Here is a 13,414-nt window from a genome sequence, read left to right on the forward strand (position 1 = left end):
CCACAGCAGGAAGAGATGCATAATGGTTCCCACTTCATTGGGGTCCTCAAGCTGAGGGGCTGGAGGCACAGGCTGGTTGTTGACTACTGTGTAACTTTGGTGGCTCAGTGAATAAAGTTCCTAGTTTACCTAGTAGCTGAAGCATATCAGGAACTCTTAAGAGCTTCCTAATATTAATGATGAGAGGATGAGAAGAAAATGAATATCTACCTGTGTTTATCAGTTTATCTCTACTAAGGAAGACGCTCTTATCTACTATAACTTTTTCAATTCTTTAAAAAAATTTTAGCTTTATATTACTATTGTTGCAGTAATTTGAAGTTAAAAAAATTCCTTTTAACCATTCTCAACTATTATGATAAGCATCATTGATCACATAGATGCTTTTTAGAAATATTCATCATCACCATCTCAAAAGTCTTTCATTATTTCAAAGTGATCCTTTGTTCCAAATATGAAGAACTCCCAAACATTCCTCCCCATCATTGGCTGCAGGCATTGCACTTACATCATGCGTGGTATTAAACCCATCAATGTTCCTGAAGAGGCAGATTAACCCAACTTGATAATTAGTTATAATAAATTTTCCAACACACATTGCAACTGGACACCACAGGGTCTGAGATTTAGGCCATCCTGCTGGGCAGCCTCCTCAGGGCACCTTTGATTTCCCTGTTCCTCAGGCTGTAGATGAAGGGGTTCAGCATGGGGGTGACCACAGTGTACATCATGGAGGCCACTGCATCCTTCCTGGGAGAATGTGATGCAGCTGACCCAAGGTACACTCCAAGGCCTGTCCCATAAAATAAGCCAACAACTGCCAGGTGAGAGCCACAGGTGGAGAAGGCTTTGTACCTCCCCCCTGAGGATGGGATCCTCAGAATGGAGGAAACAATTTTATAGTAAGAGAAAAGGATCCCTGAGATGGGGAAAAGGCCATATACTGCTCCAAGAAAATACTGGACAATGTTATTAGAGAATGTGTCAGAACAGGAGAGATTCAGAAATTGAGAAGGGTCACAGAAGAAACTGGAAATTTCCACATCCTTGATGTTAGTAATTTTTAAGATCATCCAAATATGCAGCTGTGAGTCCAAAAGGCTGAACAAAAATGAAACCAAAATTAAGAAGCCACAGAGATGAGGGTTCATCATGACCAAATAGTGCAGGGGGTGACAGATGGCTACAAACCGATCATAGGCCAACACACTCAAAAGCATATAATCCATACATCCAAAAATGGTAAAAATAGACATCTGTGTCAGGCAGCCCACATAGGAGATGGCTCTGCTCTGAGTTAGGATGTTTATCAGCATATTTGGAACCGTGGTAGAAATGAAACCAATGTCAGCCAAGGACAGGTTGGAGAGGAAGAAGTACATGGGTGTGTAGAGGTGGGAGTCAGAGCTGACAGCCAGGATGATGAGCAGGTTCCCAAGCACTGTGACCAGGTACATGGACAGGAACAGTCCAAAGAGGAGGGGCTGCAGGTCTGGATCCTCTGAGAGTTCCATTAGATAGAATTCTGATATGTGAGTTAAATTTTGTGCTTTTGTGTTGCTTTGACACCTTTGGAAAAGCAAAGGGTATAAGAAAAAAAAAAAAGAAACCCATCAGCAGGCTCCGCTCACTCTGCATGCATTTGGATTCAGGTATTCACTAGGAAGCTGCTCACACTGGAGATCCACACGCCCTCAACATAGGTCTCAGTCCTGAGACACCCAGACTTGCACACTCTTTCACTGTTGCTATCTACATCATTCATCCCTGTCTCCACACCCTATTTCAGACATTTAACTGATCAATATTAAAAGCTCAGGAGCAGGAAGAAGAAGTTCATGTTTACAGTAAATTATACTGTACCATTTAAGGGGAAATTCAGGAAAAGTGATGTTTTTTATTAAGAAAAAATAATGTTCATGAAAGTTTATTAAGAACCATCTCATTTTACTTTGTTTTGTTCTAACAATTTGAGGGTAATGAGTCTCAGTCAGAAGAATGGTCATGAGCCATTTATCTTCAAAGTGTCTCATCATTTTTTATTTTTTCATTGCCCTCTTCTGCAGATTAAAGCTTGTTCATTAAAGGTATGTAATATAATGCAAATTTCCTTCTCTTTGGCACACTTCAAATTTCAATAAATATTATTGAGCTGAATGCACAAAATCAATAGTAACCCTGATCACAAATGTGGCTGAAAGAGATGATATTAAAAACATAAATGATAATAAACACTTTGAATAGTTTGATTTGATACTGGTTTATTTGTATGAACCCACACAATATCAGTAGAATAGCTGGCATATAGAAGAGCTCTTCACTGTTTATCTTTCCTTTATTCTCTCCTCCAGCTGACCTGTTAAACCTCTCTATGGTTTTGTGATCTCAGTCCTTTAAGTTTGCAGGTTAAGATTCCATCACCATAGAAAGGCCCACAGCTCAGCTTTTATTTCTAACCACATTATTTCCACTTTGTGGACTCTCTAGTCAGGCATTCCTGATATGCAGATTCTAATTCTCTCACTTCAGCTATGTGAGTGTAACTTGGGTTCATTATTTGTCTCTTCTTGCTGTGATTGAATTTGTCTCTATTTGGGGTAACAATTAACTACCTTGGGTTTTAAAAATCTTTCCAATTACCTAACTAGTGGTTTTGTCTCAGTTAATGTTATATTCATCTTTGGATATTTTAGATTATCCACATACTGTGAAATCAGACCAACACCAGTTTAATCAGGATATCTGCATGTGAAATCCTAGGTGGTTTTTTCTTACATCAGAGTTGGGGAACCACTGTCTGACAACATCCTGGCACTTAGAAAAAGCTCCATGAATATTACCTTCTCATATTTCAATAACACCCACTATCTATGTTCCAATATATGTATTTGACAATACTTGTCTCAGGACTAACACTGTATAGAGAGATCTCAACAATTACCTGAGGTATTTGAGTTCTTATTGAGCTCGGTATTTAGGATAAAGAGATGTGAAGTACTGAATCTTAAAGGAAACATGGACTAGCCTTTGAGATGTAGAAAGCACAGTTATAAATCTTGAACAACATGCCCTTGGCCCATGCCCTTGGCTCATGCCCCTGTGATATGGGGGAAATAAAGAAGTGCAGGGAAAATTGGTACAGAATTGTGCAGCTCCACCCTGGGTCACCTCCTGTCCAGGATCTGATACAGCCCTTCTATAAACATTTGACACTCAGCCCAAAACAGGGCTTCCTCTCAGCCTCAAGACAGCCCACATTCTCCCTTGCATGTGTACCTGCCTTCATAAATAAACCTCTGTCCATGCCTCTGTCCATCTCCTGCTGAAATTCTTCTCCAGCACATATGCCAAGAACCACACTGGTCGAGAGCTGAGCTCCCCCTCTGCCTTGGGAGCTCCTTGACCCATCTCCAGAAGTATCTCTTTCCCCCGTGACATTACTATGTCTGCCTGATTTCACTCTCCTGCTAACCTGTCTCCCAAACATGCCTACTTTATGAAATGTGGAGGTGTGATTTTCTGTTGATGTTTCTATGTCAATATTAATTTATGTTCCCATAAAGGTTTCCATTAAAAATTACCTAAAGGACACCTATGTGTCATCTAAGTAGTGAGCAACAGAATGCCTATTGCCCCAGAAATGCACCAGTTATATTACATTGAGGTGCTAATTCCATTTGTGAAGATTATTCCTCTATTCAAAGTCTTTATCCTACACAAAGCATTACCTGAAGAACGTGCATCATTTAACCAGTAAGGTATGACAATCATTTCAAAATTGTTGTTCATCTCTCCATATAACACAAATAAGAATTTCTATATAATATATCAGCAGGGGATAGGAGTGTGATCTCCGAAGAACAATGCATGTCCAAATTTACTCTTTAAGAGCTACATTTACTTACTGATTTAAAAAGTAATTATTATTATAGTTATACTTAATAGTTGGATTTGTTTTTTTCCATATTATTATGAGTGTATTATAGTTGGACATAATGGAGAGATTCATTGTTACATAATCATACATGCACACAATATAATGGTATAATTTGGCCAGTATCATCCCCTAGTATTTCTCTTACCCTCCTATCCTCCCTCCCACAGTCCTTTCCTCTGCCATACTGATCTCCCTTTGATTTTAAAGAGCATTATAGTTATAATAGCAGTTGTGTTTATCCCGATATAATCATATGCCCATAAAGGGGAACCAGATGTGTAGACTCAAAAGGGTCTTAGCATGCATACAGAGCTACTTACCAGATGGCCAAATCTGTTGCAAGTTTACTGTGTTAAGTTTCCTTTTTCTCCAATAGACCAAAATATAGAAATCTTTAGGGTTCAGAGACAGAACATAAGAGTTCCCTATTGGAAAAGTTGCCTTAGCAGCTGCTGGGACAGTCCCTCAATCCTTCACTTTACTCACAGGTACAGCTCCTCTTCTTCATCACAAAACAAATCCACAAGGTCCTTGTTCTCCAGCAGTCATTTCTTAATAAGCTCACCAGCCACCTGGCATCCTTAGGATGGAAGGGGGTTGCCTGGAGTGTCAGAGCTGCCAAAGAAGACTAGGGCGGGGGCAGCTGTGGGATCCCAGGTAGGTTACCAATTTGTTACCAAAAGCTTCATCTTGTCCCAATACCAATTCAATATTAAAAACATGGTTTTGAGAAAAATAAGGATTATTGTTTTGCTAGTAAAGGAGAAACATGGAGGAATCTTGTCCTAGAGAATGTGATTCTCACCTACATCTTCATCTTAATATGTGTCACCAAAACACTGCTGACCATGACATATTCTCTGCATAATGACTCCTGAAGAAATCTTATCTGGTTTATAGGACATTTCCATGTTGCTCAGGTAGAAGAGAGTGCTTTCATTTGAGTTTTTAAAACAACACTTTTCTTGATATCACAGCCCTGCCAGTGTGTGCCCAGAGTGTGAGAATCACTCCACTTCTCCCAGCTCCGACTGCTGAAGGAGAGACTGAGAGCAACCCCCAGTTCCAAAACATGTGCAGCACCAAAGCGATTTCGGAACTCGATAACTGATTTGTCATTGTCACTTTAAATTAAAAGATGTATGACTAGGGAATTGCCAACAGTATTGAGGAAAGAAATTGTCAACAGAGTCCAGAGACGCCACAATGGGAAACTCTGATATATGCCTCAGTAGAAGGCTTGGGTTTCAGGGAATCCCCAGGTTCTACCACATTTTGCTATATTTTGCTTTAGAAAATCTATGTCATGAGTGTTCAAATTTGACTAAGTTAGAGGGAATTAAATAAAAATAAAAATAAAGGGTTTCTATTTCCATGACAAGGACACAGAATGATAGTGATTAACTTGCCATGATTTTCATGGGGCATTGCTTCAAAGAATGGAAGTACAGACTGGAAACAAGAAGTCCATGAATCCAAATTAATTTGGGACATTTTGGGGAAGAAAGATCAGGTGAATTCAGTGTGGAACAGATCTGTTTTAGATGCCTCCCTGTGCCAAGACAAGCATGGGCCCCAGCGAGTCATAAATAGAAAGAGGGACACCTTCCCAAATACACTTCAGAGATGTGTGGAGCATTAAAATTAAAATATCCAATCCAGAAATAGAAAAAACTATAATTTCGAGTAGGGCATAAATTCTCTGAGTTGCATGAGGACTAACCTAATCACTACTAACAATAACAATAATATCTAGATCTAATTATGCTCAATTTTTTTCAAAAACCCCGCATTATTTGTTTGTAAGAGCATGATATATCTATTTCATCCTAAGTCCATGCAGTTGTATCAAACAAAAACCAACTTAGATAACAGTGCTGAATCCAGACACTAGTGACTTGCTCTACTTCTCAGACACAATAAATGAGACTGAAATACTCTAAGACCCATCCTCTGTGTGTTTATATTTTCTTCCACTCCACATAAAATTTTCTACATATGTCCCGAGGTCTTAAATATAAGGTATACATTTAAGTTCTTTCCAGTGATATAAAAATAAAATAAAGATGTAATATTAGGTTTGCTTTGAGATTAGAGGGCTGTTTTCAAGCATGAAGGGTCATATGGTGGTGAGATCCAAGGAGGTCCTGGAAGAGGCCCAAGAGTGTGATCTGTGATGCATGATCATCAGGCACTCCTACTGTAACCTCTCCTGTGACCTGTGGCTGTTCTTACATAATTTGTACAGCAGGCACCCACACTTCTCTGCCCTGTGATCCCCAGGAATCCATCAAGGAACTGCAGCATGGGCAAGGCTCTCTTTCTGCAGTGACAGGGAAGAGGAATGGCTCTTGGCTTATTGATGGGACAATCTGCCAGGATTCTCCTGTGATGCCCTGTGTCCATGGTCAGACAGCCCAGTGCAACCAGGCTGCAGTCTTTCCTAGCTAACAAACAAGAGCAAGTTGCATAATTATAATGTTCTATTTTTACTGTAAAATAAGGATAAATGGGGCATGCATATTCAGAGTGAGACAATGCACAATAAATGAAACCAATGATAGCAAACACGTTGCTCACCCCTGAACCTGGGAAGCCCTGAGCGTCAGTCCATGGTGCTCTGGTTTCTAGCATCCTCCTCCTCATCCTTATCACCACCAGAGTCTTTTCATGATGCTTAGAAAATCTTTTCTTTTCATTCTTTCTTTTTTTTTTTTGGTTGTTTTTTTTCCTTATTTGGTGCCAGAAATTGAACTCAGGGTTGCCTAGCCACAGGACAATGTCCTTACCTCTTTTCATTTTTTTTGAGAGAGGACCTCCTTAAGTTGATTAGGTCCTTGCTAAGTTGCTGAGGCTGGCCTTGAACTTGTGAACCTCCAACTCAGCCTCCCAACACACTGGGATTACTTACACACACCACTGTACCAGGCTAGTGAACACTTCTGAGGACACATTTTGTACCCTATGGGAAGCAGAATCAGTATGGATGGAGAGCACATTTTAAATAAGATATCTAATAGACTAGCAAAAATAAAAACATAAACTTTTCAAACAAGATGCATGAAAATTGACATACTGAAGACTCCCATCTGGATACTCAAACTGTGATGTTTGTCCTTCTGATAGAGAAGAAATACTGTCAATCTTTCTTAGAAAGTCCCAAGGCTCCATCTGCACCTACTGGGTTATACTGCTTCTCTGTCGGCTCATGACTAAGAAGTGCACATGCCAAGACCCACCCATACCTGGTGCCCAACAAAGGCTCAGACTCTGTGCCCAGCATTCCCATGAATATGCTGTCAACAGGGAGCTTCCTGATGCAGAATCACAGCAGGGGACACACCCCTGCAGCTCACTGGACAGGAACCATCCACTGAAGTGCTTCAGGCACAGGGTGAGTGGGCCCTAATATGTGACCTTGGAAGCTCAATGCACAGAGCTCATTATTGAACTATTGGTCCATGCAATGCCATCTCTAAGAATTTCTCAACATTAATGCAGGAAGATGAAGAAAAGAAAATGAAGGTCCACTTAAGATTTGGACCCTAGCTATAATTGGGAGGGACTTTGTGTACTCAATTTACTGCTCTCACTTCTGTGTTTTAAAGATAATCAGCTTTTAATGTCTATTCTTAGTATAAATATGCAATATAAATGTAAATAACAAAACATTGCTCTTTGAACCAAATAAACATATGCTTTAGTTATATTTATTTGGTCATTAACATTTTTTAAATTAAGCATTCAGTCATTTAAAAAATAGGGATTCTCCAGCTCAGGACAATTGTCAAAGAACTCTGCAGCATTGGAATGGTGAGAAACTCTAAAGTGTGTCTCAGAATAAGATCTAGGGTTTCCTCTCACTCCCCTGTGTTCCTACTGTACTTTTCCTAGGCTCATGGACATGTGTGCCATTGTTCTTGAGTAATTGAAGTTTGTAGATGTTGTTAAGGAGTAGATTAGGGCTTGTGTTTCAGTGACCAGACACAAACAAGACCTGTTCAGTCAGTGAAAACCAGCAAAGGGAGGATCCACTCTAAAGGGACATTCAACCAAAGGAGAAACTAAGTCAAATTAAAAACCAGAAAGAAATCAAAATGACAGGGAATACAAAACATATCACAATAATAACCTTGAATGTCAATGGCCTAAACTCATCAATCAAAAGACATAGATTGGCAGATTGGATTAAAAACAAGACCCAACAATATGTTCATGGGCAGAGACATTTGCAGGCTGAAGGTAAAAGGATGGGGAAAAACTTATCACTCATATGGATTGCATATACAAGCAGGGGTTTCCATTTTCATCTCAGATAAAGTAGAGTTCAAACCAAAGTTATCAGAAGAAACAAAGAAGTACATTTCATACTTCTTAAGGGAAGTATATAAAGCAAGATATAACAATTATAAATAGTTGTACCCCAAACAATAAAACATCTATATACATCAAAAAAACCCTTCTCAATTTCAAGAGTGACATAGATTACAGCACAACAATACTGGGTGAATTAAACACACCTCTCTCACTACTGGACAGATCTTCCAAATAAAAACTAAAAAAGGAAATTATAGAACAAAATAATACAATCAATAATTCAGGCTTAACATACATATATAGAATATTTAATCCATCAACAAATGTACATGGTTCCTTCTCAGAAGCACATGGCTCTTTCTCTAAAATAGACCATAATTTATGCCACAAAGCAATGCTTAGTAAATACAAGAGAGAGAGAGAGAGAGAGAGAGAGAGAGAGAGAGAGAGATAATACACTACATTCTATCTGACCACAATGGAATGAAATTAGAAATCAATGATAAAATTAAATAATAAAAGCTAAAGTAACAAATGGAGACTAAATAATACACTATTGAATGATGAATGGACAGTAGAAGAAATCAAGGATGAAATAAAATTCTTACAAGTAAATGAGAACACTGACACAATATATCACAATCTCTGGACTGAGAAGGCAGTATTGAGAGGAAAGATTATTGCATGGTATGCATTCATTAAAAGAATGAAAAGTCAACAAGTAAATGACAAAAATTACATCTCAAAGCCCTAGGAAAAAAAAGAAGAAGAAATCAACACCAACAGAAATAGAAGACAGGAAGTAATTAAAATCAGAGCTGAAATCAATGAAATCAAAACAATTGAAAAAACTGACCAAAATAGTTGGTTCTTTGAAAAAATAAATAAAATAGACAAACCCCTGGTCATGCTAACAAAAGTAAAGATAGAGAAAACTCAAATTACTAAAACACAAGATAAAGAAGAAAACATCAAAATGAACATGTCTGAAATACAGAAGATAATTGGAAACTATTTTGAAAATTTATATTCCAAGAAATTAGAAAATATCAAAGACATTAAAACATTTCTAGACATATGACCTACCCAAACTCATGAGGATGTCATACATGATTTAAAGAGATCAAGTTCAAGTAATGAAATAGAAAATGTCATCAAGAGCCTACCAACCAAGAAAAGCCAAGGACCAGATGGATTATTTTTTTATGTTGTAACAGTCACATTGGTAACATAGCTTTATTGCCTTGGTTAATTGTATTGTTAACCTACTATAGAAGAAATTATTTAACATAGAACAGTGATTTTAAGTTTTCAATTTTTTGAATATTTTTTTTTTGTTTTGAGAGGACACAATATCTTTTTATTATTATTACTTTCATTTTATTTTTTAATGATTTTTTTAAAAAATAAATGACAGCGAATGTATTACAATTCTTATTACACATATATAGCACAATTTTTTATATCTCTGGTTGTATATAAAGTATGTAAGCATCAATTCATGTCTTCATACATGTACTTTGGATAATGATGTTCATCACATTCTACCATCCTTGCTAATCCCCTGCCCTCTCCCTTTCCCTCCCACCTTTCTGCTCTATCTAGAATTCTATAAAGGACCATATCTGCTGTGCAGACTCCTCAGTGCTCCATTAATGTCCCTGTTCCTAAGGCTGTAGAAGAAGGGGTTCAGCATGTAGGTGACCACAGTGTACATCACTGAGGCCACAGCACCCTTTGGGGAAGAATGTGACACAGCTGGACCAATGTATTCGTCAATGCCTGCTCCATGAAATAAACAAACACAGCCAGGTGAGAGCACAGGTGGAGAAGTCTTTGTACTTCCCTCCTAAGGATGGGATCCTCAGAATGGAGGACATAATATTATAGTAAAAGAAACGGATCCTGGAGATAGGGAAAAGACCATATATGGCAACCAGAAAATATTGAATATGTTATCAGAGAAGGTGTCAGAACAGGAAAGACTCAAAAGTTGAGAAGGATCACAGAATAAACTACATCCTTGAAGCTGGTAATTTGCAAGATCATCAAATTGTGCATCTGGGAGTCCAAAAGACTCAGCAAAAAAAGACATCAAAATTGTGAAGCCACAGAGGTGAGAGTTGATTATAGCTGGGTAACACAGAGAGTGACAGATGGCCACAAATGGTCATAGGCCATAAGAGTTAGAAGAATATAATTCATACATCCAAAAATGGCAAAAAGAGACATCTGCATCAGGCAGATCACATAGGAGACAACCTACTTGTGAGTTTGAATGTTCACCAGCAACTTTGGGACCGTGTTAGAGATGAAGCAGTTGTCAGTGAGGGTCAGGTTGGAAAGGAAGAAGTACATGGGGGTGTGGAGGTGGGAGTCAGAGATGACAGCCAGGATGATGAGCATGTTCCCAAGCACTGTGAGCAGGTACATGGACAGGAACAGTCAAAGAAGATGGGTTGTAGGTCTAGGTCAACTGAGAGAACTATGGGGTGGAATTCTGGGATGCATGTTAGATTTTGTACTTCTTTATGTCTCAGATAATTTTTTCAGAAAGCAATGAAAGTGAGAAAAAGACTACATCAGCAGTACTGCCTGATTCTATGTGCATTTGAATTCAAGTATGCACCATAAAGCTGCTCACACTAGAGATCCACGTACCCTCAACATATTTCTCAGTAGTGCAACACCCAGTCTTTCACATTCTTTCACTATAGCTGTCTCCTTCATTGACCCCTGTTTCCATTCCCTATTTGAAGACATTAAACTTAGCAAAGTTAGAAGCCCAGGAGCAGAAGAGAGAAGTTCAAGCAGATAATAAAATATAGCCTATTGTTTAAAGGAAAACAAAAGAAAAAAGAAAAAAGAAAAAGCAATCTTCATAAAAGTTAATTAAGAACCTGGACAATTTACCTCATTTTGATCAATGCACCAAAACAAACTTCTTTTACTTATTCTATTTAAGACACCATTGGGGCTCCATTCTCTGACAATTAAATTGAGGGTGATGGGCCACAATCAGAAAACAGGTTATGAGCCAGTTCTCTTGAAAGGGTTTCATCATTTGTTGATTTTTCTCAATTCCCTCCTCTGTGAAATTAAGCTTGATGTTCAAAAATTATGTAATATTAAACAAGTATCTTTGTCTTTGGCACAATTCAAATGTCAATAAATATGACTGAGTTAAATGCACACCATCAATAGTAACACTGACTACTAATGTGGCAAATGTAGACGATATTAAAATGACAAATGATAGGAAATACTTTTGAATAGTTTAATTTTATAAAGGCTTTTTTTTCTATTCATACAATATCAGTAAAATATCTGGTATATAAAACAACACTTTGTACTTTTTCTCCCTCTGACCTGTTAAAACTGCTTCAGGGTTTTGTGATCTCAGCTCATCAAGTTCAAAATGTAAGATTTGAGCACCATGGGAAGCCCTAAAGCTCTCTCTTATTTCCAACCATCTTATTTCCCCTTTATGGATATCTGGTCATTCCTTATGTGGATTTCAGTTCTCTGTTTTAAGCCACATGATGACAATGCTAGTTTGTTATGTGAGTTCTCACTGTGATTGTAGAAAACAATTCATAAAAGGACAGTATAGTAAATAATTCTCAAATTTTAAATATAGGAAAATAATTATCTATCTTGGTTCTCATAAGAAATTATGTTTTACTTTTCCAATTGCATATCTGGTGGTTCTGTCTCATTTATTACCATATCCACTTGTAGATATTTTGGTCCATATGATGTGACATCAGATCAACACCAATTTAATCAACATATCTGCATGTCAAGTTCAGGGGTCCTTTCTTACACTAGAGTTGGAAATTAATATCTAACAACATCCTGGCACATAGAACAGGCACCCTGCATATTACCTATTCTTATTGTCAATAATACCCTTTACCTATATTAAAGTATAAGAATTTGGTAATACTTGTCTCAGGATTAACCTTGGATAGAAATTTTACAATTATCTTACAAACCTGAGTCTTAGTATTTCTTCCTGATTCCATTCTCCTTCAAACCTGTCTCCCAAACATACTTATTATTATGAATTGGGAAGGTGTAATTTTCTGCCAATGTTTTCTATGTCAGTATTCATTTACACATCCATCAAGTTTTTTATTAAAATCCATCTACAGAACCTGTAGTCTGCAACACAATACCCATTGCCCCCAAATCTTATAGTGTAAATTAACATGAAGTCTTAATTCCATCTGTGAAGTATATTTGTAGACTTCAAAGTCTCTATTGGATGCAAAGTGTCACCTGAAGAATAGACATTGCTTAACTGGACAGTATTTATTTATTAGTATAGCAACTATTTCAAAATGCTGCTGCTTCTCTCCATGTCACTCAAATAAGAATGTCTATGTAAGATATTGACACAGCATAGGTGTTTGAGTTCAATGGAAAATTTGCATGTCCAAATAAACTATTAATGAGCTACATTTATGTCACTATTAAAAATAACTGTTATCATGTATACCTTAGTCTTAATATGTATCATCAAAACATTGAAGCACTGCTGCACCCAGGAATATTCTCTACATAATAACACCTGAAAAATTTTTTCTTGTATAAAGGATAATATTTCCCCTTGGCTCCAGTAAAGGAGATGGTGCCCTGGGCTGGGTCAGAAAGGCCACAGCTCAGTCCCAAACACTGAAGCGCCAATGTGTGCACCCTGTGTGAATCTCTCCACTTCCCTCGCTACTGCTTAATGAAAATAGGAAAAATCACACCCATCTCCAAAACATGGGGCATCAAAGACATGGCAGGAAGGTAATAAATATGGTCATTGTGATTTTAATTTTAAGAATTCCATGATTAGGGAAATATCAAAGTCATGGGGAAAGCTATTTTCACAGTGATATTTTCAGGTGATCCTGGAACATTGAAGGATGTGGAATTCTGATCTGTGCCTCAGTTGAAGGCTCAAGCTGTAGGTTTGCCGTATGTTTATGCTTCATTTCCTTTATAAACTCATGAAGATCTGTGTTATGATCCCATACAAGTTGACTATTGTAAATGATATTACAAAATAATAAGGAGGTGATAGGGACATAGAAAGACACTTTAAAGTTGTCATTGTTTCCACAGGGCATGGATTAAAGAATGAACATACAGACAGGAATCAATAAC

The 13,414-nt window shown here is 37.7% G+C and overlaps 1 protein-coding gene across 2 annotated transcripts in view; it reads right to left on the reverse strand.

The window, feature by feature from the left end:
• Positions 1 to 626: 626 nt before the first annotated feature.
• Positions 627 to 13,414, reverse strand: part of LOC308645966 (olfactory receptor 7E24-like) — a gene marked incomplete at its 3' end in the record, with an annotated part of 55,430 nt that continues 42,642 nt past the window's right edge. Inside the window, exon 2 of one of the 2 annotated variants that reach the window (XM_081288415.1) lies at positions 627 to 1,484. In XM_081288415.1, coding sequence (XP_081144541.1) covers positions 627 to 1,457 — 831 coding nt within the window. In that variant the 5' untranslated portion in view covers positions 1,458 to 1,484. Of the gene's footprint in view, positions 1,542 to 13,414 lie in introns of those variants that run through there. The other variant, XM_081288414.1, reaches the window with a different exon arrangement.

The sequence above is a fragment of the Spermophilus citellus genome (genome assembly GCF_964194105.1).
Source record: "Spermophilus citellus genome assembly, chromosome: 3".
NCBI classification, from domain to species: Eukaryota; Metazoa; Chordata; class Mammalia; order Rodentia; family Sciuridae; genus Spermophilus; species Spermophilus citellus.